This window comes from Lactuca saligna, chromosome 3 (genome assembly GCF_052625555.1).
Source record: "Lactuca saligna cultivar CGN05327 chromosome 3, ASM5262555v1, whole genome shotgun sequence".
In the NCBI taxonomy this organism is placed as follows: domain Eukaryota; kingdom Viridiplantae; phylum Streptophyta; class Magnoliopsida; order Asterales; family Asteraceae; genus Lactuca; species Lactuca saligna.
This window is the reverse complement of record NC_136419.1, coordinates 121,620,311-121,646,320: the sequence shown is the minus strand read 5'-3', so window position 1 is coordinate 121,646,320 and position 26,010 is coordinate 121,620,311. Positions and strand designations below refer to the sequence as shown.

General features: G+C 35.3%; 2 protein-coding genes across 11 annotated transcripts; one reads left to right on the top strand and one right to left on the bottom strand.

Annotated features, from left to right (window-relative positions):
* Positions 1-10,780: 10,780 nt before the first annotated feature.
* Positions 10,781-13,760, bottom strand: LOC145037192 (uncharacterized). Of its 10 annotated transcripts, none has more exons than XR_013678662.1 (12): positions 13,407-13,448; positions 13,211-13,266; positions 13,100-13,129; positions 12,795-12,972; positions 12,572-12,621; positions 12,391-12,457; positions 12,180-12,285; positions 12,019-12,082; positions 11,822-11,872; positions 11,603-11,741; positions 11,288-11,413; positions 10,781-11,207 (listed from the first exon to the last, which is right to left on the bottom strand). XR_013678662.1 is itself a non-coding variant. In XM_078985795.1 (12 exons), the coding sequence occupies exons 1-9, from the start codon at positions 13,452-13,454 to the stop codon at positions 11,860-11,862; spliced, it is 417 nt and encodes a 138-aa protein (XP_078841921.1). In that variant the 5' UTR covers positions 13,455-13,760; the 3' UTR covers positions 10,781-11,207; positions 11,288-11,413; positions 11,603-11,741; positions 11,822-11,859. The 10 variants fall into 10 exon arrangements, 6 of the variants coding, with proteins under 6 accessions (XP_078841921.1, XP_078841922.1, XP_078841917.1 ...); XM_078985795.1 differs by lacking the exon at positions 12,391-12,457 and having other exon boundaries at positions 12,004-12,082; positions 12,180-12,239; positions 12,795-12,847; ... (1 more) ...; positions 13,100-13,112; positions 13,407-13,760; XM_078985796.1 differs by lacking the exon at positions 12,391-12,457 and having other exon boundaries at positions 12,004-12,082; positions 12,180-12,239; positions 12,795-12,847; positions 12,928-12,972; positions 13,407-13,442.
* A 1,681-nt stretch (positions 13,761-15,441) lies between these two features.
* LOC145037190 (Pathogenesis-related thaumatin superfamily protein) lies at positions 15,442-16,594 on the top strand. Its single transcript, XM_078985788.1, has 2 exons — positions 15,442-15,550; positions 15,798-16,594. The coding sequence occupies exons 1-2, from the start codon at positions 15,499-15,501 to the stop codon at positions 16,514-16,516; spliced, it is 771 nt and encodes a 256-aa protein (XP_078841914.1). The 5' UTR covers positions 15,442-15,498; the 3' UTR covers positions 16,517-16,594.
* The last annotated feature ends 9,416 nt before the right edge of the window (positions 16,595-26,010 follow it).

Below are 26,010 nucleotides of genomic sequence, written 5' to 3'. Positions count from 1 at the left end.
AAGAACGATTCAGACGTTGGAAGATATGCTAAGAGCATGTACCCTCGAATTCCAAGGGAATTGGGACGAACACTTACCTTTAGTAGAATTTTCCTACAATAATAGTTTTCACTCGAGCATCAAGATGGCACCTTATCAAGCCTTGTATGGACAGAAGTGTCGTACGCCGTCTTATTGGCTTGAAGCCGGAGAGAAGCTGTTTATGGGCCCCGATATGGTCCATGAGACTGCTGAGAAATTGAAGGTGATTAGGGAAAGAATGTTAGCAGCTCAGGATCGTCAGAAGAGCTATGCTGACAAGAAAAGACGACCGATAACCTTCGAAGTTGGGGATTCCGTTTTACTTAAAGTCTCACCGTGGAAGGGACTTATACGATTTGGGAAACGAGGAAAGTTGAATCCAAGGTTTATTGGACCATTCAAAGTTCTTCAGAGGATTGGGAACCAAGCTTACAAGCTGGAATTGCCCGAAGAACTCAATGGTATTCATAACACCTTCCATGTGTGTTATTTGAGGAAATTCATGGGAGATGTTCCCGACATAATTCCAATCTCAGAGTTCAGGATGGATGAAAATAAAAGGCTGATCGAAGAGCCCGAGGCAATTGTTGACCGTAACACTAAGAAGTTACGACGCAAGATGGTCGACTTAGTGCTAGTCCAATGGAAACATTCGAATGGGCCGAATCTCACTTGGGAAATAGAGGATGACATGATGAGTCGTTATCCACATCTGTTTGCTGATGCATGATTCCGGGACGGAATCATCCTAAGGGGGAGAGAATTGTAACGCCCGGGTTTCAGGGCTAAGCATTTTTGTCAATGTAATAGTCTAGGTCAACTATTGTAACTCTTTTTGAAGTAATAAATATGAAATATTTGAGTATTATGTGAGTTATGTGTGTTTATGTGTTTATTATTTAATTATAAATGTATAATTAATAAAGAATAAAAATGAGCGTCAAAATTAAAGTGTGAGATAATCCCGATATCTCTACATAAAGTTGTAGAATATGTCTCAAGGTTTCCGTACATATAAAGAATGCCGAAATCCGAGCTATAACGAAGAAGTTATGACCCGCCGAAGTTTACGGCAAAACCGGCACGGCACCGGAAGACATAAAATAGTAAATTTACGATAGAAGACTTTTTAGCCTTAGAAATCTAAACAAAAGTCGTAGAATATGTTAAATTAAGAACATCAATAAAAAGAACGCCCAAATCTGACTTCGTATGAAGAAGTTACGATTTTTCGAAGTTTCGGACTAGCAGTGTACAGCCCGAAATTCAAATGTTTGATCGAGCAGTTTTTAGCCGACACGACCTAAAAGAGAATCGAAGATCTCGTTAAGAGTAACGTAACGAGAAAAAGATGGGCGAAAACGGATATCGGATGAAGAAGTTATGAGGATTTAACAGACCAATCCTATCCCGACCCGTTGATAATATAAAATTTAAAATCGAGTCAAAATTAGCCAACGAAGTCTAAATGAAAGTTGTAGAGTATGTTCCCACCTTCGCGTGGATATAAAGAACGTCAAAAACGGAGCTCGTATGCAAAAGTTACGAATTTTTGAAGTTAGAACTCGAAAAATGCGAAAACTGTTGCGAAGCTGATGATGTGGCCGCTTCTGAACCGTTGCTTGCTGACCAAGGCTTCGCTCCGGATCGCGCCACGACGACTCGCATTACGCCCCGCGTACCTTCGCTTCCCATCCGACCAGTGTGCGAAACAGCTGGTTGCGAGCTGGCATCCTCATCCGCGAGAACGCGCCGCGTAGCCGAGGATTACGCCCCGCGTAGTCCGAAACTCTCAGGCTATAAAAAGGGGCGAGGGTCTCCGGATTTTTCACACCATTTCTCATTCTCTCTCTAAAATCTTTCTCTCTCTAGGGTTTTGAACCCTCCCTAAAATCTAGGTGAACCCCTAGCACCCTAAGGAAGCCCCGAGGCTTCCGGAGTCCCGAGAAAAAGGAGTTTTTCGGTTTCAAAACACTGCTCCAATTAAGTCCCGGTTTTCGATAAAATTCGCTGTAAGTATGCTACGCTTACGCAATTTTTAATATAGCTTTCAAATAATTATAGGAATGTTATTAGGTCCTTAAAATAATTATTTGGGCTATTATTATGAGATATATCGAGTATTATTAATGCTTAATAATACTCAGACTAATTAATCTATCGCGGTTATCATTAAACTAAACCCTAGTGGTATCGATACTAGGTTTTATCGAAGGAATATCATTTTGAGAGTATCGAAGCGCTGTCCGAGTGCTGAGTCACCACCTAATCAGGTGAGTGCATAGTTACTTTCAACTTACACATAGATATGAAGTATTTAATATAAATTACGTGCTATGTGTGCATATTATCTGAATACTTGCTATCTATGCTGGATGAACGTTTTATACATGTTTTCAAAGATTTAAACTGTATATGTATTTTATATCTACAAAATGTGTTGGGTAAAACATGGGTAGATGTAATAGTTGCTGTGTGACAAAATAAAATAATGAGAGGCCTCGTTATAGATGTTATTGATGATCCAGTCATCTAGCGGAGTATAGATGACGACCACGGACTATTCTAGACAGTCCAGTGGAACACTAGCAGGCTCGCAACCTGTAGGTGTTTATTTGAACTGTGTGTTTATTTGAACTGTGTGCTCACCAGATGTACTCCATCCCCCACATGGTTGCCTATTAGGACATTTATTGCTGAGGAATCCCCTTAGCAGTAGTGTCCATCCCGATGATGATCCTTAGGCTAGGTCCCTTATGATAGGTGTTTAGGGACGTAAAGTGAGGATAACGGGAACGGGTAATCGGGTTATTATTGATTGATGAAACTAATAAACTTATTTATTGTGGGTTGAAAACCCTATGTGCTCACCAGGCTCCCAAGCCTGACCCACTCAGTTTTATGCATTACAGGTAGTGGCGCATGAGCATAGGTGTGATGTTTTGGACGAGGGATTACGGATATAGGCCTGTAGATATGAAATAATGTAGTAAGACTTATATTGTACTGTTTATACTTTTGATCTGTACGAACATGACATCCCGAGTCTTTTAATGATTACATTTCTATGGAAATGCTTTTGATAAATCTTTATCATATTATTGTTTTGGGACAAATTCCGCAAACCTTTTATTAAAAGATAACTCTGATTTTGAAATAAAGTATAAACAAAACCGGTCTTTTCTGGCCGTGATTTTGGGGATGTCACATGTCACTCCTCTAATGGCTTACAAACACCAACTAGCAAAGAGAGGATGATTTGAGAGAGAGGAGAGGGGATGGAATTCGACCAGAGTATCCTTACTTTAGAAGATGTGTCAAATTCTCTCAGCCATAGGGTCTATTTATACTTGTAGACTCCTTAAGGGTTACAACTTAAACCCTAATTGGATAACTTAGACTTTAAGTTAATCCATATCCTTTCCTTGATAACCCTATGGACGATTTTGGCTTATCCTAGCCTTAGAAATCGTCCAGTCCTTTATCAATAAGGATTTACGGTCTAAAGTTTAACTATCAAGCAATTGACAGTTTATACCCTCTTATTTAATTAATCTCTTTAAGTCACCAAATTAATACTAATTAATCTATGACTTATATTAATCAAATAACTATATTATTATTCCATATAAATAATATCTATTCTCTCATAATAAATCATCCTACCAAGTTGCTATGGTGAAGGCAACCCAAAAGGACCATGCACAATCGGGTCAAATACTTGCCTAATATAGTTGCAGCCTTAGACACTATTCCAACAGATTGTTCGTTAATCGATGCCTTGAAATCGTAATATTGGTTTTCATAGAAAACCACATCTCTACTTCGAATAACCTTCTTTAGTTCTGGATCCCATAGCCTATACCCAAACTCTTCATCTCCATATCCAATAAAGATGCATGGAGTGGATTTGAGGTCCAACTTCTTCCGCAATTCACTTGATACATGTGCAAATGCCTTGCACCCAAATAATCTCAAGTGAGAATATGATATGTCTTTACCCGTCCATATCTTCTCCGGAACTTCAAAATTCAATGGAGCGGAAGGTGACCTATTTATTAGATAGCAAGATGTCAATACAGCTTCACCCCAAAATAGCTTTGGGAGTTTAGTCATGTTGAGCATGCATCGAACTTTCTCAACAATTGTGCGATTCATCCGTTCTGCTACACCATTGTGTTGTGGGGTTCGTGGGACAGTCTTTTCATGTCTGATACCATGTTCCGTGCAGTATTTAGAGAAATCACGGGAATAGTACTCGCCTCCATTATGTGATCGGAGACACTTTAGCTTCTTGCCTGTTTGTCTTTCCACCATTGCATGAAAAGCTTTGAAGCGGTCCAATACTTGATCCTTCGTTCTCAAACAGTATGCCCATACCTTTCGTGATGCATCGTTAATGAATGTCACAAAATATCGGCTTCCACTAAGAGATTCTACTTCAATGGGTCCACATATGTTGGAGTGGACAAGGCTCAGCAACTTAGAGCAGTTCTTTCTTGTGGAGCTAAAGGAAACTCTATGTTGTTTCCCAAATAGGCAGTATTCACAAGGATCCAAGGCAACATCTTTTGCCATTGAAATGGACTCCTTCTTTGCAAGAGTCGTCAATCCCTTCTCGCTCATGTGGCCTAGTCTTCTATGCCACAAGTTTGGTGATGTCTCTTCTTCAACAGCATTGAGACTTGGCTGAAGTAGCTTTGCATGGCTTTTATAAAGAGTACCATCAAGTTGTCCCCTTGCAACAACCATAACACCTTTTAACAACTTCCAAGTGCCATTTTTGAATTGATTATCATATCCTTGGATGTCAAGAGCTCCAACTGAGATAAGATTCATTTTTAGCTCCGGGACATGCCGAACATCTTTCAACACCAATGTACATCCAACATTGGTCTTTAAATGTACATCACCAATACCAACAATGCTTGAGAAACTGGTGTTTCCCATCTTTACAGTACCATGGTCTCCGGGTTTATAAGTAGTGAATAAATCGCGGTTTGGAGTTGAATGATATGATGCAGCGCTATCAATCACCCACTCATCCTCATGAGTTCCAACATGTAGGCATGGTTCCTCCTCGTATGTAACAAGGGCAACGTCTTGTGTTATGGTGACCATGGTTTCACCATTCTCCCTGCTTGGCTTCTTACTTGACTCGGGTTGCTCTCGTAAGAACCTTCGACAATCACTTCTTTTGTTGCCATAATAATTACAATGATTGCAATAGCCTTCGAACCATGTATTTGAAGATTTACCTCGATCTCGCGATTTCCCTTGATCTCATGGATTCCCATGATCTTGAGATCTTCCTCTACTTTGACTATGTTTGCCTCTGCCTAGACCTCTACCTCCAGTTCTTCCTCCGCCTCTTTCTTTATTTTCTGACACGAGGGCAAAAGACTGATCTGTACCATCTGCTTTCCTTCTGGCTTCCTCGTTCATCAGGGCGTCTATGACCATCTCCATTGACACTTTGCCACCGGGGGCAGAGTTGCTGAGAGTCACAACAAGCATCTCCCAATTATCTGGTAGAGAACTCAAGAGCAATATGGCTTGTTCCTTGTCTTTGAGAACCCAATCAGCAGCACCGAGCTAGTTTACGAGATCTTGGAACTGACTCGTATGCTCGGTTATGGACATACCACTTCGTAACTTGTGGTTTACAAGGCGCCTCATCAGCAAGGTCTTGTTGTGTGTCGTCTTTTCCTAATACATACTCTCGAGCTTCCCCCAAAGTTTGTACGCGTCTGTCTCTTGAGAGACATGATGAAAAACACTATGGTCGATCCACTATCGAATTTGTGCCACCGTTTTCCTATTTATTCTCGTCTAAACTTCGTCTGTCTTCGTGTCAGTTTGACGCCTTTCTTTTCTATAGGCTCTGCTAAATCTTTCAGATTAAGCAAATCTTCCATCCTTGGCTTCCACATGTTGTAATTTGTGGGCGTAAGTCGAACCATCGTAATCGTACTTGTAGATTCCATTGAAAATAATTGCAAATTTATTTTACAAATATTTCGTGGAAAAATTAGATAAAACCGAGCTCTCGGTTGGATTCAGAAGCGTAAAAAATGGTGGGGTAGAATTTTTCGGGCTCAAAATATACTTTCTTGAAAAGTTATGTGCTAATTTGTAACTTTTCAGAACTATAGGGGCTAAACTATAATTTTCGGAACTTACAGGGGACTATCTGAAACGTTTCTGCAAACCAGGGACCTTTCTGAAACTTTTCAGAAGTCCAGGGATCAAAACAGTTAATTTCAGAACAACAGGGACCCAATTGCAGCTTTTTCCGAAACAGAGGGACATGTGTGCAATTTTATGGAACTTCAGGGGCTAAACTGAAACTTTCTGAAACTCTGGTCAATGATGACGTCACTCCTTCTTCTCCAGCGAGGCTCTCCGGTGACTGGTTTTTTCGGTGATTTTGACCAAACTTTGACCGACGTTTTGGAGGTCTTCCCGTGGTCAAACAATTACGAAAAACATATTTTTGGAATCCTTGAAACAAGCCCTTTCCAACGGTGTACTCAAAAATGGATTTTGAGACTAAAAAATTTTGACGAAAAAACAGAGAAATTCGTAAAGAATTCTTTGGACACCAAACGGGGCTCTGATACCAGTTGTTGGGGTTGGAAAACTCTTCTATTAAATACTAAAATAGAATTACAATACGAGGAGCAACTCTCACACTCAACTATTACAAAAAACCAACCCTCTCACTTACACTCTTACTCTAAGTGTTATACTATATGTTTCTCTGTGTTTTTGGGATGCATACAACTGAAGCATGAGGTCTCTATTTATAGTCTTGGCAGCCACCATTATAGTTGCCTTCATTAATTGTGTTCATCATAGGGTGGGAAGAAAAACTTGTCCTATAGGTTTCATTTTGTCAACAATGGTGGCTATTTTAGCTTTGGAGGCTGTAACACAACACCTATGACGACATCATGAGCTTCTTTGACTTCATCCACATCCATATGGAATGATCTTCACATTTGTTTGTAGTCGAGGCTGACATTTGGAACTATAATCAGTGGCGGAGCTACATAGGACAGTGGGGTACTATAGCATTTCCAAAAAAAATTGTTATATATATATATATATATATATATATATATATATATATATATATATATATATATATATATAACAAATTTATTTGTAAACATGTTCTATGTTATTGTACCCCCAACTAAAAGGATTGTATCATGTTTTTTAATGTATAGAATAAGATAACTACATAAAGTATATCTTGACAATCGTTGTACCCCGTATCCAAATTTCTGGTTCTGCCACTAACTATAATGTCCCAAGACACAGGTAACATTCTATGTCTTTGAATTATTTCAATCAAAAATCAAAAGATTTTTTCCCCTCCTTTCAATAGGGAAAATATTTTTTTGAACACCTAACTAACACCTCCTCATCTACTCCTAGAATGACTTGAACCCGAATGATCTTGACTTTGACTTGGTTTCTTGTTGCTTGGAGAGTAACAACTCCTTTTATAAAACTAGACAATCCACTGCAATATCCTTTTTTCCAATTACTTATCTTCCATTGGCCGGCCCTCTTCATTATCATGTATTCCATATCATGAGTGGCAATAATAGCATCATCAAGTTTAATGGGATGTTTAACCTTAATTTTTTTTTTTCTAATATTCTAATAGCATGTCAATTAATCCTTTCCCTTTTTAGGGGAACATATCTTTCAAAAACAAACTAATATCCATGAATCTTTCTGTTTCTTCATCAACCAACGTGTTTTCTTTATGATGGGAAAAAAAATCTTCTACAATATTTTTGAGATCGCAGTTAGCACACAACTTAGTTTTCAATCTTCCCAAAAACTCATCTAAACTCCAACTTGGTATTCTTTCTTTCCCAATAGTATTATATACAAAATTCCACCAAAAAATGCTTCACCTTTAAAAAGTTGGGACGGCAAACCCCACATTTTGATTTTCATTGCCTTCACTAACTTCAAGTATTTGTTCTGTTTCTCATATCCAATGCATAGTGATGGCGATCAAAACCCTCATATTCATTTGGTCAACATGTAAATAAGTATTTAAACATACATCTTTTATTTGAAGTTGGATAAGGGCTTTCTCTATAAGGACTTAATAGTTGGGTGACAACATCAATAGATTTACTCCTTGCACTACTAGAGAAAGTCTAATTTAATACGGTTAAAACTATAAATATAGTAAAAATATTGGAACGTATTAGTAGATGAGTGTATTAGATTAAATTGCCTAATAGAATACAACTATTTAACCATACTCTATATGAATCCTCTCAAGCACACAACCATCTAATACACCATATGATCTCATCATACAACCGTACTAGATCAATCATACAACCGTACTAGATGTCAAGATACCAAACCCAGATTCCTTCCCAGTGGCCCTTCTTGATTACATTTCAGCCCTATTCAGCACCCAATTACAAACCTAACGTTCTTTGATTCTAAATAAAGGGGCCAACAATCAAAACTAATATCAACAGACACTATGACATCCCCATTTTTAAGGCCAGAAAAGACCGATTTGTTTATGCTTTATTTTGAAAATCAGAGTAACATTTTAAAGAAAAGTATTGCGGAATTTGTTCCTAGAAAAACATGATAAATATGTTATCAAAGCATTTCCGTAGAAATGTATTTTATTCATTTTAAAATGTTGGGATGTCATCGTCAATATAGAAACATAAGCATAAATAGAACTTACATTCATTAACACTGGTGATTTACATCTCCTTAATCTCTCTGTGTAATATAACTTCATATTGACACCTGTGATACAAATAAATTTGAGTGGGTCGGGTTGGGAAACCTGGTGAGTACATAGGGATTTTAATCACACAATGTTATATCATATATATAATTTAGAACTCACAAAATATACAATTTCACCATATATATAAGCAACTCTTACCCCACCCCGTCGTTTCTCCCAACGACACTATCCATACTCTTAGACCTTAAACTTTACCACTATACTTAATCCATACTCTCGGATCCAATCCATGCTCTCGGATCAATAATTGTGCCCATTCCATACTCTCAGACTAGGGACAAATGTCTATGTCTAAATCCATACTCTCGGATTAATGACAAATAACTATGTCTTGTCCATACTCCCGGATTAAGGACAACTGACTATATCTTAATCCATACTCCCGGATTAGTGACAATTAACTATGTCCAATCCATACTCTCGAACTAGGGACAATAACTATGTCTAATCCATTCTCTCGGATCAATGACATATTTTAAAGTTCTATTCTCCATGTATATCTCACTCGTACTCATAAAAAGATACTACCCAATATTCCTTATAATTAATTTAGGTTTACTCTTTATCCTAAATCATAATATACTATCAAGTATGTTCTTTAACTCGTATCTCAGGCAACATCAAATAATTTGCACATAAACATATATTTAATACTTCAGTCAATACTTGTATTAAAATCATGTTCATGAAAGGGACTATGCACTCACTTGTTAAGGTGGTGATTTCGAATTCAAACAGTGCTATGCTTCTTAAAAATAATTTTCTTCGACGAAACATAGTATTATTACCACTAGATTTTAGTCTAGTATTTGTCGTGACTAATTATTATTATTATTATTATTATTATTATTATTATTATTATTATTATTATTATATAAGCGTTTAAGCAATATTTTTCAAGAACTATGTACAGACAGGGGCCAGACATAAAACACCGGAGGGCAGGACCATTTTGGCATATAGCACTTCTGAAATCCAACAACCATATGCGGCCCTTTAAACTAGATTCCCCGTACCGCGAGTAGTTAAAAAGATATTATAACGACACTTATATAAGTCATAATAACAGCTCAAATATTTATTATAAGTTCATAATAACAATACTAATTTTAAATATAAGCTATATTTAAATAGGGTAAGCATAACTTACCTACAAGGGGTTTTAGCTAGGAGTCGGGCTCTGCAGTGGCAGAACTTCGTCGCTGAATCTTTCTAAAAAAGATTCGTGCTGCGCTTCAACGCTCACCTTACTATACTAAAACTACAGAAAGAGAAGTCGAATCACGAGGGACCGAAAGCTCGGGGGATAAGAAGAGAAAGACTCTTGAATCAAGAGAATGGTGCAAGAAATATGAGAGTCAAAGGCTCTTATTTATAGTAATTGAATTTTCAAAAACTACCCTCATAGTTACTTAATAACCTTATAGTTATATAAAAAACTAAACACCCCTTTATAATACTATTTTAAATAGATTTAACGATATTTGTACTAAACAAATGTCAAAATTATTCAACATTGGTCTTATAATGACCGCATCGTCGATACATTTCTAATGATATATACATATGTATATATATGTGTACGTATATATGATTTATACATTATTTTAATATGTAAATATGCTATTATAATTTGTAACTCGTTTATACGAACTCTATTTTGATGCTCTTTATATCCACGCGTAGGTGGAGACGTACTCTGCAACTTTCATTTAGACTTTGTCGGCTAATTTTGACTTTATTTTTAAAGTTATATTTTTAACAGGCAGGGACAGAAAAAGTCCGTTAAAAATTCATAACTTCTTCATCCGACGTCCGTTTTCGTCTGTCTTTTTACTGTTGTGCTACTATTAATGAGATCTTCAATTCTCATTTAGGTTGCGTTGGCCCAAAATTGATCGATCTAAATTTTGAATTTCGGGTTGTGCACTGCTGTGCCAAATCTTAGAAAAATAATAACATGCTCATACGAAGTCAGATTTTGACCTTCTTTTTATGCACACTCTTGGTTTAACGTATATTACAACTTTCTTTTAGATATCTAAGGCTAAAATTAGTTTATTAAAAATTCACTTTTTACGTTACGCGGTGTTGTGCTGGTTTCGCCGTAAAACTTCGACGGACCATAACTTCTTCGTTATAACTCGGATTTCAGCGTTCTTTATATGTACGAAACCCTTGTAACATATAATATAACTTGGTTAAGATTAATCTTTCTAAATGATCTTCCATCAAAAACTTATTTTTGATGTTCATTGTCTCTAAATTGACTAGCCCAGATCTGCGGGCGTTACAGACACCTAGAGAAGATCCATCTTCATTTTCCTTGTAAAGCTCTTCTTTTGAGTAGAGAACATATGGAGTCAAAACACTAAAGTTTACACAACCAACACAATCTAATCTTAATGATAATGACGAATGAAATAAGTGAATAGTTGGAAAATTACTAACCTATATGAGACCATGTTACCAACAGTTGGAGCATTTAGCATTTTCATATATAAGGTGATACTCCAAATTTCTAGGCACATTATCTGCAGATTCCTTGACAGTCAAAAGCAAACAAAGCTTCACCACCTAGGGGCACAAAAAGAAAATTAGAAAATGGAATAATAAGAACAAAATCGTGTGCGCCAGAGGGCAGAAAATACATTCTCCTTCCATTATCAAGATGATGAGCGTGATCTCTTTCAAGTATCCTAAAAAAGGACACTAAAAGGAATTTTATAACAAAATATTAAAATGTCAATCCAAAATAAGACTTACTTGCGCCTATTATTCATAACATCCTGTGATAATATCCATGATATCTTTTTGGCTCTTCTTTTTGCATTGGCACAAGGCATTCACAAAAAGCTAAAGGAACCTATTTAAATCTTGAATTTAGCGTGCCAAGTGTCCTTGTCTAAGGATCAAACAACACATAATGATGATGTCATATGTCTATTACAATATTTGGTAAACTAAATATATATGTGTACTAACCTCACCCAAGTGGTTGAAGGCCACATAGATTCCACCAATCATTTGAACACTCTTAAAACCAAAATGAAAAATAATAAAGTTATTAACTTATATTATATTATTATATGTTAAGAGAACTTAAATAAAAAAATTTAAAAAGATATAAAGAAACAGATGATTTGTTGTATTATTATAACACACACATTGCCATGTCATACCAGTGTAATGACACGTCTTTTGATTCTGCAAGTTCCACTTCTTTAATTTGTTTCTTTAACTCCTCTAGAACACGTTTTTTATGCAGTAAAACAATAAGAAACATGGTTTTGTAATTTTGTTATAGTTATAAAATACTATAAAATATATAAAATTATCATACCTTGTAATTGTAAAAGAAGAAGAGATTGAATGTATTTTCCATTTATTTTTCTTGAATATGCTGGAATGCCATAACAAACAATTTCTTTTGTCATATTTAATAATCCCTGAATGGAAGATTATATAACATAATTTTACAAAGATAAAGTCATAGTTACACAAATATTAAACTAAACTCAAAATTCATTTTTAATTAAGTTAATGGACATAACCTGAATTTCAAGGTATGTTAACAAGTTCACTTTTAAACTCAGCCAAAACATCTTCTCTCACAAGTAACTACAAATAGATGTAATTTAATTAAAACTCAAAAGAGTATATAAAATTACATTACATATGTTTAATTGTCCTCATAAAGGCAAAACAAATGTAATTATTTTCAAGAACACTCACCATGACAATTGGATCCCAGATACAAATAACAAAGCCAATATTTTTGGTCACTACAAAATGCTCAAATAAACAAGTAATCAGATCTTAATATAATAAGATCACAATTAAACAAAGTTTATATATAAGTTTTTATATATTACTGTCAGAAAAGAACTCATGTAACTCATAGCTGCTAACATGCATTTTCACATTATCAAATCATAAATAAACTTTATATCCTTACTTGAAAAGAGAAAAGATGTCCTCATGCATGCCACTTCCAAAATAGAGTTTTCGCTGTAAAAATTCAGAATGAAACAAGAAGCATGTAACATCAATACAAACTACCAACACATAAATGAACAGCTTGTGCCCACCACATTAGAAGAGTGACTATACACCAATTGGAATGCTCCATATGTCTGAAAAAAGTAATGAAATAATGTTTAGAAGCCTCTTCCCTATTTACTTATCGAACATAGGGAGTATATCCATAAAACTCATAGCAAATTGAAATTAGAAAGCTTTTTTGAAACTCGATCACTTCACCAAAATCATGATCCTGGGAAGAACAAAAACCTAATTTCATTGAAGGTAAAACAAACAACATTAAACCCTAACATATAGCATCTGTGAAATATAGTATAGATTAAATCGTACTTGGTATCGGCTTTCCTCGTAGCACTGCTTGATTTGCTCTCTTTCATCGTTTGATCCTGAATGAAACAACCGAAACACAAGCTAGGTCAAAAATCAAAACGAAAATGGTTATAAGTGACAAAAATTAGAATCAACATTGAGGAAAAGGATGGATAATGAAATAAAAACAAAGACCGAGTGACAACAAAACAACAACCATATCTCCGATCTGATCCGCGATACATTTGATATGAATGCGGTACATATGATCTTTTTCTGCTTACATATTCGATCATATTCAAATAATTTATCATACATCCCGACTTCCTGATCTGAAATCCAAAAAAATGAAAGTCGTTCTATTAAGGCGAAAGTGCTGGTGGTTTCTGTTTGTTCAAAAAGAGGGAGGAGGCAGTGCTCTAGTAGTCGTCGAGGCGAGGGGAGATGATGGTGAAGTGATCGTCGAGAGGAGAAGAGATGGTGGTGCGGCGGTCCTCGGGAGGAGGAAATGAGTGGTAGCTTGGAGAATGTAGCGGTGAGATGAAAAGACGAGGACTTTGTTCCTTTTCCCCATTTGATTACACCAAAAAGAATGAAGATACGGAAAATAAAATATTAAAATTAATTAAATATGTTTAATGGCATATGAATCATATAAATACGCCTATAATTAGAAACCTACATCCCTTTCTAATACGGGGTTTAATACATCTATATTAAATTATTGTGTATTGTATTATCCTTTTTCCAGTAGTGTTGTAGTGGCGGAGCTAGTGGGGGACTAGCCGGTGTTTGGCCACCCCTAACATTTTCAAATCACCACTGTCTATTTACACTTTTACTTTAAATATCAAATAATATTCATTCTATTCATATAATACTTTCATGGTCCTATTTTGTGGATTCTCTCTTTTAAATCCATTTATTTAAATAGATTATAACATAACAAAACAAGATGTATAAACCAATTTCTTTTAAATGTTTCTCATTCAAAAAAGTCTCACAAAAATGATCTAAATTTGAAATTCAAATTCTAAAATCATAATCACATCTGATTCTATAAAAAAAAATTAAAATACTTTGGACCGAGAGAAACGCACAACTGATTTTTAAGACGGTAAAAACCACAAAATGTTAAAAAAGAAAATTTCTAGAATCAAAAAAATAACCACTCAACAGCATCTCCGCCTCCTAGTCACCGCTTACTAGTACCACCGATAAATAAACCCCCCTTATCCTAAATTTCTAGCTCCGCTCCTGAGTGTTGTAGCATTTTTTTGGTGTATTTTGGGGCACATCGCCCAAAAGTTCGTCCCCAAATTTGGTGCATATCATAAACAGCTTTTTCATTGCATATCATCATGAAGTTTCTTCATTGGTTCTACCATAAGTACTTGTGGGCTCTTGTTTGCATTAGAATCCTCTTCATTGAAGGTAAAGGGTTTGAATCTTAAGTGACATGACGCAAGAGATTTTCATTTCTCATTGTTCCAATTGTGTTTAAAGTTTTTTGAATTTAGTAGTCCCATAATATCAATTCATAGCATAGAAATCTTAATCCAAATTTGTAACACATATTAACATAACAACTTATATGCATGGATTCCTACATTTAATAAACATATAATTGTCACTAAAAGTGATCATAACATTGTCACTCTTGCCTACTCACTCACGTTTTAAATCTAGGTGTGTCAAGTTACTAACCAATTCGTTTAATCTATTACTTTAATACCAAGTTATAACAACCATCTCTTAGCATCGAGAATTAACATAATAAGATGACACTAGTTGTTCTAGTGTCAAGTCCAACGAGAATCAGCATAATAAGATGACAAAACCGCATAAATATGTTGCAAAAATGGATTTTGGGAAATAGGTTAATTAACCTGCATTAAGTGCAATTCCTTTCATTTACTCCAATTCAACATCTAAAGTCCATAAAATTAATTTAAAAGAACATTTTCTTTGATCGGTTAGTATTTAGAAGCAATGTTTGATCTTTACATGATTCAACTTGGAAAATGTTTATCAATTTATCTTATATGTTTAACCTGAATAAATTCATACCAATAAAAATTAACATAAGTAACAGCAACATACATTTATCCAAACTAAACTCACAACATAAATTGTAATTTCATTGCGAGGTGGCGCCTTATCCCTTAACTTTAAGGTTTGCTTGTCTTTTAAAGGAAGGTAGTACCACTACTTTAAAGACTTAGACAATACTTCAACCACTTATTAGAACTTATAAACCTTCTATAAATACATTTTTAAAATCCAAAAACCTATACAACAAAAAAGAAATGAAGCCAACAAGACCATTTGTTCTTTTCTCAGTTTTCCTTATCTTGTCTGGTAATTTCCCCTTATATTTTATGTAATATGTTAATATCTTTTTTTTTTTTTTTCTTTTTTAATTTAAATAAGTATATCAATATGATTATAAAAACTATTTTGTTCAACCAATATCCTAATTTTTATAAATCACACAAGTACTCGACAGATAAAAACTTTACAATTTTTCTCTAAAAAAGTTATAAATTCATTTTTATTTTATAAAAATAAATAAATGAAATAACTTAATAAACCCTTTATTTTACAGTGAAAGAGGCGGTAGCCTGCAATTTCTACATCAGCAACAAATGCCCATATCCAATATGGCCGGCAACCGCCGCAAACGACGGCCATCCGGTGTTAGCCTACGGCGGCTTCTACCTTTCGCCAGCAGAGCAACGCAAAATCCAAGCTCCGGCCGATTGGGTAGGCCGGATCTGGGCTAGAACAGGGTGCAAATTTGGTTCAAATAACGCCCCCACCTGTGAAACCGGCGATTGCGGAGGAAAATTACACTGCAACGGGCTAATTGGGTCTCCACCGGTGACACTGGTTCAATTCGCGTTACAACCCGACAAAAGTAAACCCAGTTTTTACGATGTGAGTTTAGTCGACGGCTACAATATCCCGGTCTCCGTGACGACGATACCTTCGTCACCGAAATGTCGAATCGGAGGCTGTAAGAAGGATTTGAATGATGTTTGCCCAGAAGAACTTGAGGTTTTGAATGAAAAGGGTGAAGTTGTTGCTTGCAAAAGTGCTTGTTTGGCTTTTGATAATGATAAGTTTTGTTGTCGGAATGAGTATGGAACGCCGAATCGATGCAAGCCGAGTGTGTACTCGAAGATCTTCAAAGAGGTGTGTCCGTCGTATTATAGTTATGCGTTTGATACTCCGGCGCCGTTGGTTAACTGTTTTTCCGATGATTATTTGATAACGTTTTGTCCGACGACAAAATGGGTTACAGAGGAGATTGATTCTGTATAAAATTGTTGTTGAGTATTTATTTAGTGACATGTAATTGGTTTTTATTAAAATAAAAGGATATTAATTAAATTAAAACAAACAAAAATCATTTTTTTTTGAAGTTTTTGAAAAATAATGGTGATATTTGATATAACACCCGTTATAAAAGCATCCACAATGTATAGTTTAATAAGAGAGTTGAATGAGGTAATATGTCTAATTAACATTCAATTGATTAAACTTTACAATTGTTAGATGCAATGTTGTATATCAATGAATATAGAGTTCAATGGTTATTGAACTCTTTAATGCGGCGCAACTTGTTACCCGTTTACCTTCTCATTCGTTGTATGATAATAACTAAAACTATTAAAAAGGGTTTAGCATAAAATAAATTTGTTTAAAAAAAAATTTAACTTGAGAAAAGGGATGACCACTTAAAGATGTAATATATTTTTCGAATATATATTCCATTGAACTTTATTGAGTTCAATGCATTGTAGAAAAATTAATATAGAGTTGTATAGGAAGTAAAATGATGATCTATCAATTCATTAAATTCCAATAAGTTTAATGCATTGTGGATGTCCTAAGACCCATATATTACATGAGTTAATTCAAAAAAATTAAATATAAATGTCAAAATAAGAAAAAAAATTATTATAACTCAAATGTTTTTTTATCTTTTAAATTTAAATAAATAAACAAAAGAAACTTATTAGCTTTAATTTGAAAATTTTAAAATTAAAATGTAAGTTCATTAATAAAATTGATATCCATTTATTACAATATGTTTTGCAATTATTACATTAAAATATTAGGTAAATTTAATAAAAAAAAACTCATAAAATGATATGTGGAAAAAAAATTAATTAAAAATAACCACAAAATTTCATTTCACAAATTGAATGAATGTGTGACATGTAGTAAAAAAAAAAAACTTTTATTTATTAGAGTAGATATTTTGGATTTCTTCTTAAAACTTAAGAGCCTCTTTTTTAGATTATTTTTATAAAGTAAAAAAAAATTAAATTAAAAAAAAAAAAAAAAATAACTAGCTATTGTTTTAAATTTCATTGTACGATACTATTATTTTTCAATTAAATATGTGATTTAAAACCTTATATTATATATACTTTCATTTTGCTACATTTCTTTGTTAGGTTTTAATAAAAAAATAAAGTATTTCCTGAAATTCGAATTGTTTATTTGGATTTCTGACTTTGTTACTAAATTTCAGTTTTGTTACTAAATTTCAGAGTATTTTTTTTCGGAAATCTAAAAATTCTGTTTAAAATCCAAAATATTAGTCCGCAATATATATATATTTTTTGACAAAAAAGGAACTTTTTGGTCGATTCTATTATGGACTTGTTTGTAATTTTTCAAAAATAAAATTACGTTATTTTTCTTTAATATTTATTTAAATATGGTTAGTTTTGTTAATATATGTTGATGTTGATTTAAATAACCAAAACTAGATGCAAATTTATGAAACTGTTATGATTGTAGATAACCTAGGAAATGATGTTTTATGCATGGATTCTTCCAATAGTATGGATAAAACATCCTTGTGGCATTGTCGTCTTGGACATGTCAACAAGAAGCACATAGCCCCACTCTAAAAGGATGGAGTGTTGGAGTCATTCGACCTTAGGGAAGATGACACGTGCGAATCTTGTTTACTTGGAAAAATGACCAAGTCACCCTTCACTAGCACGTGTGAAAGGGGTGAGGGTTTATTGGACCTAATACATACCGATGTATGTGGACCGTTTAGATCAACCACAAAGGATGGGAACCGCTTCTATGTGAATTTTACCGATGACTATAGTAGATATGGGTATATCTACTTAATCAAGCAAAAGTCAGAAATATTTGAAAAGTTCAAAGAGTTCAAGAATGAAGTGGAGAATCAATTGGGTAGGAAAATCAAGATGCTTCGATCCGATCGAGGAGGAGAGTACCTAAGTCTTGAATTCCACGACTATCTAAAAGTGTGTGGAATAGTTTCACAATTGATGCCACCTAGGACAACACACTTGAATGGTGTGACAGAAAGGCTTAATCGAACCTTGTTGGACATGGTTCGCTCTATGTTAAGTCGTGCTTCACTATCTATCTCATTATGGGGATATGCCTTAGAGACTGCCGCCCATATCCTTAACCGAGTCCCTACTAAGAAGGTTACCAAAACACCTCACGAGATGTGGACAGGGAAAGATCCCTCGTTAGCACATATCAAGGTTTGGGGTTGCGAGGCTTTCGTAAGACGAGATACTCACGAAAAACTCGAACCTCGTAGTGAGCGATGTATTTTCATCGGCTACCCGCAGAAATCCTTTGGATATCTCTTCTATAGACCGAAGGACAATGTTGTCTTTGTTGCGAGGATAGGAGTTTTCCGAGAGCGAGAACTCATAAGCCAAGGAGACAGTGGGAGGCAAATCGAACTTGAAGAGATTCAAGAGTCGATAGATGAAGGAACCTCTATTGCTGGCCCTCAACCCAAGGAGGAAACTCCGGTTGAACTGATTGACGAGTCCTTACCTCTTAGACGTTCCGAAAGAGTTAGAGTTCAACCCCAGTTATATGGTTTTCATATTACTACCGAAGGGGACACGTATATTAGTGATAGTACAGTAAAAAATCTAGATGAACTTAATAGCTATAAGGAAGCCATGGCAGGCCCGGAGTCTGCGAAATGGAAAGAGGCAATTGATAGAGAGATCCAGTCCATGTATGACAACCAAGTTTGGAATTTGGTTGATTATGTGCCCGGACGTAAGACCTTTGGGTGAAAATGGATCTTTAAGAAGAAGACCGACGTGGATGGAAAAGTACACACATATAAGGCGCGATTGGTTGCGAAGGGTTTTACTCAAACTCCTAGAGTTGACTATGATGAGACCTTCACACCAGTTGCGAAGTTAAAATCTATTAGAGTGATGCTAGCAATTGCTGCATTTCATGATTATGAGATTTGGCAAATGGATTTCAAAACCGCTTTTCTTAATGGGAAGTTGGCTGAGGATGTTTACATGGCTCAGCCAGAGGGTTTTGTTGATCCGAATCATCCAAATAGAGTGTGTAAGCTTGAGAAGTCCATTTATGCACTTAAGCAAGCATCTCGTAGATGGAATCTTTGCTTCGATGAGAAAGTCAAAGAGTTTGGATTTGTACGAAGTGAAGATGAATCATGTGTATATGTCAAAGCCAGTGGGAGTATAGTTAGCTTTCTCGTTTTGTATGTCGATGACATACTGCTCATAGGAAATGACATCCCGACACTGCAGGAGATTAAGTCCTAGCTCGGGAAGTGTTTCGCTATGAAGGACCTCGGAGAGGCTTCTTATATTCTGGGAATAAGGATAGTGAGAGAACGAAGTAAGAGACTAATAGGACTTAGTCAAAATACTTACTTAGATAAAGTACTAAAACGTTTTACTATGGAAAACTCGAAGAAGGGAGAATTACCGATACAATATAATTCCAAGTTGAGTAAGACTCAAAGTCCGAATACCGAAGCCAAAATAGCAGAAATGAGCCGAGTACCATATGCTTCCGCAGTTGGCTCAATCATGTATGCTATGACTTGTACTCGCCCTGATGTAGCCTTTGCTTTGATCATGGTTAGTAGATATCAAGGGAACCTTGGCAGAGCCCATTGGGTTGTGGTGAAGAATACCCTTAAGTACCTTCGGAGGACCAAAGAATGGTTTTTAGTCCTCGGAAGGAGTGATGACTTGAAGGTGTGAGGGTATAGTGACGCCAGCTTTCAGATCGACAGAGACAACTACCGTTCGCAGTCGGGCTGGGTCTTTACCCTGAATGGAGGAGCAGTAACTTGGAAAAGTTCCAAACAAGAAACCGTAGCTGATTCAACATGCAAATCAGAGTACATCGTAGCGAGCGAAGCGTCAAAAGAGGCAATATGGTTAAAGAACTTCATTAGTGATCTTGGAGTTGTACCTACCATAAAGGATCCCATGGAGATTTTCTGTGATAATGAAGGAGCGGTTGCCTTGACCAAGGAACCGAGGGATCATGGTAGATCTTGACATATCGACAGAAAATATCATTTTATAAGACATTGTGTAGAAGAAGGACAACTCGTGGTGACAAGGATATCATCAGAAGATAACCCACCAAATCCGCTTACGAAGGGACTGAGCAGGGTTAAGCACTTGCAGCATGCTAGGAGCATTGGACTGAAGGATGATATTAGTATAGATTAGATAGTGTTAGAAACGCGTGATAGATAAATGTAATTAACATTTGATGATTAAATAAAGGAGTATTATCTATGAGTAATGTTACTGTCTTATGTTAATTGTTTAACTATTGTTTCATTTTTCATGTTTTGACTTCCAGAATAATTGAGTTTATTAAGAATAATCGAATTATTCAAATTGTCTACAATCTTTCATATGTTGGAAGTAGGTATGAATGAAGATTGTCATGAATTGGTGTGTAAATTGTCTAAATGGTATTAGACATAGCAAGAGTTTGCTACAACGTTCATGAGTGCTTATGAACTAGTTTTGAGCATTGGAACAAACTCGCGCTTGCTGGAATCACCTTATGGAATATGACAAAAAGGGTGATCGCAAGACGATAATATCATATGGTCTTAAAACCTAGATATATGGTTTGTTATTTGTTAATTGGTTGTACATTGATGGTGCGAAACCGCATTAGTAACTTGATGTTATAAAACGCATTGTTGTGTATAGTTGGTTAATGAATAAGTAAATGCATATAAGTCGAAGTTTATCTGTTACTTTTATCCTAAGAAGGTAAAAGCGATATCTCGGCCGCTCGATGATTTGATTTGACTTATGTGCCGGGCCCGGTCAGAACTGAATTGATGTGTTCGATTAAGTTCTATGTCAAATAAATCTGAAATCGAGAAACCAAATGCTAGACAAGTAGTTCCATTTGATTGTCTGCATGATATCTAAACAGAGGACTGTACGATCCCTTATCTAAAGTACAAGATTGATTAGATCAGAGTTTGACAACGTCTTTGAGAGCTACGATTGCTAATCGGTGTATATAGTTACTGGACTTATCCAAGTGGGAGACCGTTGGAATAGTGTCTAAGGCTGCAACTATATTAAGCAAGTATTTGACCCGATTGTGCATGGTCCTTTTGGGTTGCCTTCACCATTGCAACTTGATAGGATGATTTATAATGAGAGTTGAAATATTATATGGAATAATATTATTATTATTTGATTAATATAAGTCATAAATTAATTAGGAATTAATTTGGTGACTTAAAGAGATTAATTAAATAGAAGGACTTGAACTGTCAAGTGTATGATAGTTATACTTTAGGCTATAATTTCTTATGGATAATGTGGTGGACGATTTTAGGGCTTAGGATAGACCTAAAATCCGTCCAAGGTTATCATGAAAGAGATTAGGATTGCTTAGGGATTAAGTTATCTAATTAGGGTTTAAAGGTGAAACCCTAGGAGCCTTACAAGTATTAATAGACCCTTGGGTCATGGAAATCGGCACTCTTGTTGCTAGAGAAACCCTGGCTGATTTCTAAGTCCCTCCCCACTCTCTCAAATCATCCTCTTGCTAGTTGGTGTTTGTAAGCCATTAGAGGAGTGACAATTGTGACTTTAAAGCTCCAAGAACAAGAAGATCAAACAAGTGATTCAAGGTAAACTTATAACTCTGATTTCTCAATGTTATTATGCTAGAATAACCATTATAAGTCTTGGATTCATGCATGTTCGATTATAGAAACCTAGATCCAAGCATTAGGGTTTGTATGTGCACATAGGAATGTTCATATGGCCAAAACCCATCATGTTTGTCTAAGGTACATGCAAAATATCATTTTCCAGGGTTTATAACCTATCTAGTATGGGATAGGGTACTTTTAAACATAAAAGAACTAGATGAATTACATACCTTTTGTTGATTGTTGATTCCTTGGAGGTTGAGAGCAAAGCACCAATAATGTGAATGCCTCAAATGGAAATCACAAATCACCACAAACTTGGAAAATATATGAGAGAGTATACTAACTCATAGAATTCAGCCACCACTATTACACACACACTAGGGTGTTTTTTCATGCAACATAAGCTTGTTTATATAGTGTGCATGGTTAGAGTGAAACCCTAATAACCCATGTCTTTTCCTCTTCTAAGGATCCATGGGTTAAAGCTCCATGGATCATCCATGGACTTCCATATAAGCTTTGCCCATTAACAAATGAGTATTAGCCCACACCATATAAATGTAATAGCCCATAATTTAATTAGTCTTCCTTTTAATCACTAAATTAATTCATAATTAATTCAAGATTAAAACTAATTAAATATCATGACTTTATATTAATATATTATAACTTATAATATATTAATAAATCATAAGTATACAATTCTCATAAAATTATCCATAATTAGTGTGGGTGAAGTGCAACCCAAATGGACCATGCCGGGTCGGGTCAAGTATATACCAAATAAGTTATGGACTTAGAAACCTTATCCAACAAATTCATGTCAGTCTCATAAGCTTTAGTGAGATTGTCACTTTGGGGAGATCTTAAGGAGGTAAGTTTTAGTCCCTCTAGTTTCTTTATGAAGTTAATTTTTATTAACAACAATAATCATAAAGATTTTGGAGTAGGTTTTGAGATGGCACAATCAGATTTGATTCAAATTTTTACATCACCATTGATCTATAGTTAGTAGAGGTCAAGGAGATAACATTGCAAATGAGATCTCTATTAAATCAACCTCTAACGATTTCTATAGATTTGTGATTCGAAAACTGATATTTGAACCTTCGATGGAACTCAACAACAAACAGGTGGAACAAGTGGGTTTTTGAATAACTTTCTCTAGCAATGTTGTAGAAATTAAAGCATATAAATTTTGGTTCGGTCACAATTTTCCACAAACAAAAATAGATTCAAACATGTCTTTTGTAGATTTTGTAACTTTATATTGGAAGCCTTCAGTAACATTTTTGAATCATAAGTTAAGCTTGAGTGCTTCTTTTGTTTTGAAGAGTTGATAGTTCTTCACATAGGAAGTATAATTGTGGGCTGTGGCATCTTTACTTTTTTGTTGAGCTAATATTGGCAATGGTAAAGGTTCAGGCATACTTTAAAGGGTGGTTTTTGTTTCTTCAGAATCAGAAAAGTAATAAGGAAACTATTCATCTTGTGATTTTCAGGGCTGTAAGGGCTCAGTTTCTTCATCTCCACCATAAATATCATTCCCATCAAATTCAGCGAAACTCTAAAAATTTTCAACTGGCTATTCATGTGGAATATGTTACCTTCATAAACATCAACTGTTAGATAAGCATCATCAACACCTTTATCTTCCGTAACCTCCCCAAAATCCCGAGTAAAAATTTCATTTTAAATAAGTCAAAACCATTCATTCATTATCCCAAAAGATGAACTAGTAATAAACAATGTGGAATCATAAGGGGAATGCTGTGTGATCATGACATGCCCTTCCGATTCGAACAAGAAGTATGTGAAACATAAACATGAAACTGTAAGCACAAAGCTTACCGAGTTCCTCAAAATACCATACAATCAAACACGAACATGCACAAACCAACATATATTGCTTCGGGCCCAACCCATGCTATTCGGGCCCATCCCATATCATATATATTCAGGACCAACCCATATATTTAGGCCCAGTCCAAAACATGCATAATTAGGCCCAACCCATAACATATATAATCGAACCCAACCCATAACATATATAATCGGGCCCAACCAATATAAAACATACAAATACATGCAAAAGTCACAAAGATAGCTAGAATCCTACAAACATAATCCAGTGGCTCGACATCGGTGCCTTCGACCCATGAGTACAGTGAAGAGATTCACCTTGCAGTCTAGAAGATACCAGTGATGATCACAGATCCAATAACCGGCTCTATAGGTCATCTATACAATAAACATGGACCCACTCTCAATCTACAACCCAAACTCCTAAATTTGACCTAAAGTCAAACTTAGTCAAAGTCAATGGTTAAACAGTCAATGGTCAACCACAGTCAACCTACACCCCACATACAAGATACTCTACACCTAACATTGATCACAAGGCGTCCAAATGAGGCAGAAAAGGGCTATGTGTTACGTAGCCAAAACTACACCCTGCATAACATGTTGTCAAACTTTTCCCATTAAGTTCTAATACATAAAGTTAACCATCCAATTCTCAGATCTGGTTCTTAATAGCTCCGTAATGGATAAAGTTTCCAACTTTATCCATTAGGATGGTCCAAACAACCAAGATCTAGTCTTTACGTCTCATAGGGACCAAAAATGCATATTTTTCAACTTAATCCATTAAGTCCAAGTCTCCAACATTCAATATGTATCAAAATGATGTTTAGATGGATAAAGTTTCCAACTTTATCTATAACAAGGTCACAAACTTTCAAGATCTAAAATCATGTTTAGATGGATAAAGTTTCCAACTTTATCCATAACAAGGTCACAAACTTTCAAGATCTAAACTTTATGCAGTAAAATGAAAAAAAATTCTAACACAACTTGCATGGATTAATGAAAAAGCACCAAAGCACAACTTTCCGAATCCAATAAGTCTCAATAGTGTTCTATATGTTGGGTTATTAGCAAAATATCAATCCTATGGTGCACATGCAAAACCTAAAACTTTGGATATAGGTTTTTCTAATTGTACATGAAATCATCATCCAAAGCTTGTAAACCCTATATCTAGCATACAAAAATCAAAAACTATATCTAATAAACAAGTTAGAATATTACCTTTGATTGTAGCTTGATAACCTTAAGCTTTTGAGAACCTAGCACCTCAAATGTGATGCCTTTAATTGATCACAAATACTAAAGCAATTGGAGAATATTAGAGAGAGAGGGGGGAAAGACTATTTTATTCTCTAGGAATCCTTCTAGGGTTGTGGTAACCGAAAATGTGATGCCAAGGGGGTCTTTATATAGGCGAGGGATTAGGGTTTCAGTCAAATACCTAATTTGGTTGCTTAAGCCCTAAGCGGCCCATAGGAACCTTCCAGTACCCTAGCCTTGGACGAAATCCTTATGGGCTCCGATAAGATTTCGTCTACCTCTTGACCAAGAGGACCTCAAACTACTATTGAAATTATCACATAATTACAATATCAGTCCCCTTAATTCAGTTAACCTCTTTTGACCACAAAATTAATTGTAATGACCCAAAAATCAGGGTGTAAAAATTTCATTTTTAATATAGTTAAAACATTGATACCATTTATTCCAAACATTTCAAAACATCATTATGTAAAACATTTATCAGATTTCATCCCAAAATATCCATTGCGGAATTCATAGGTGTGTGGACTGCAATCAATCTGAGCCCTTCTTTTCTAAATCGATAATACCTAAAACCAAACTATAAACCACAAGCACAAAGCTTAGTGAGTCCCCCAGAGCATACTCCACACATAATCCACATAATGCTTTTCATATTAGCTATAAAAGCTAT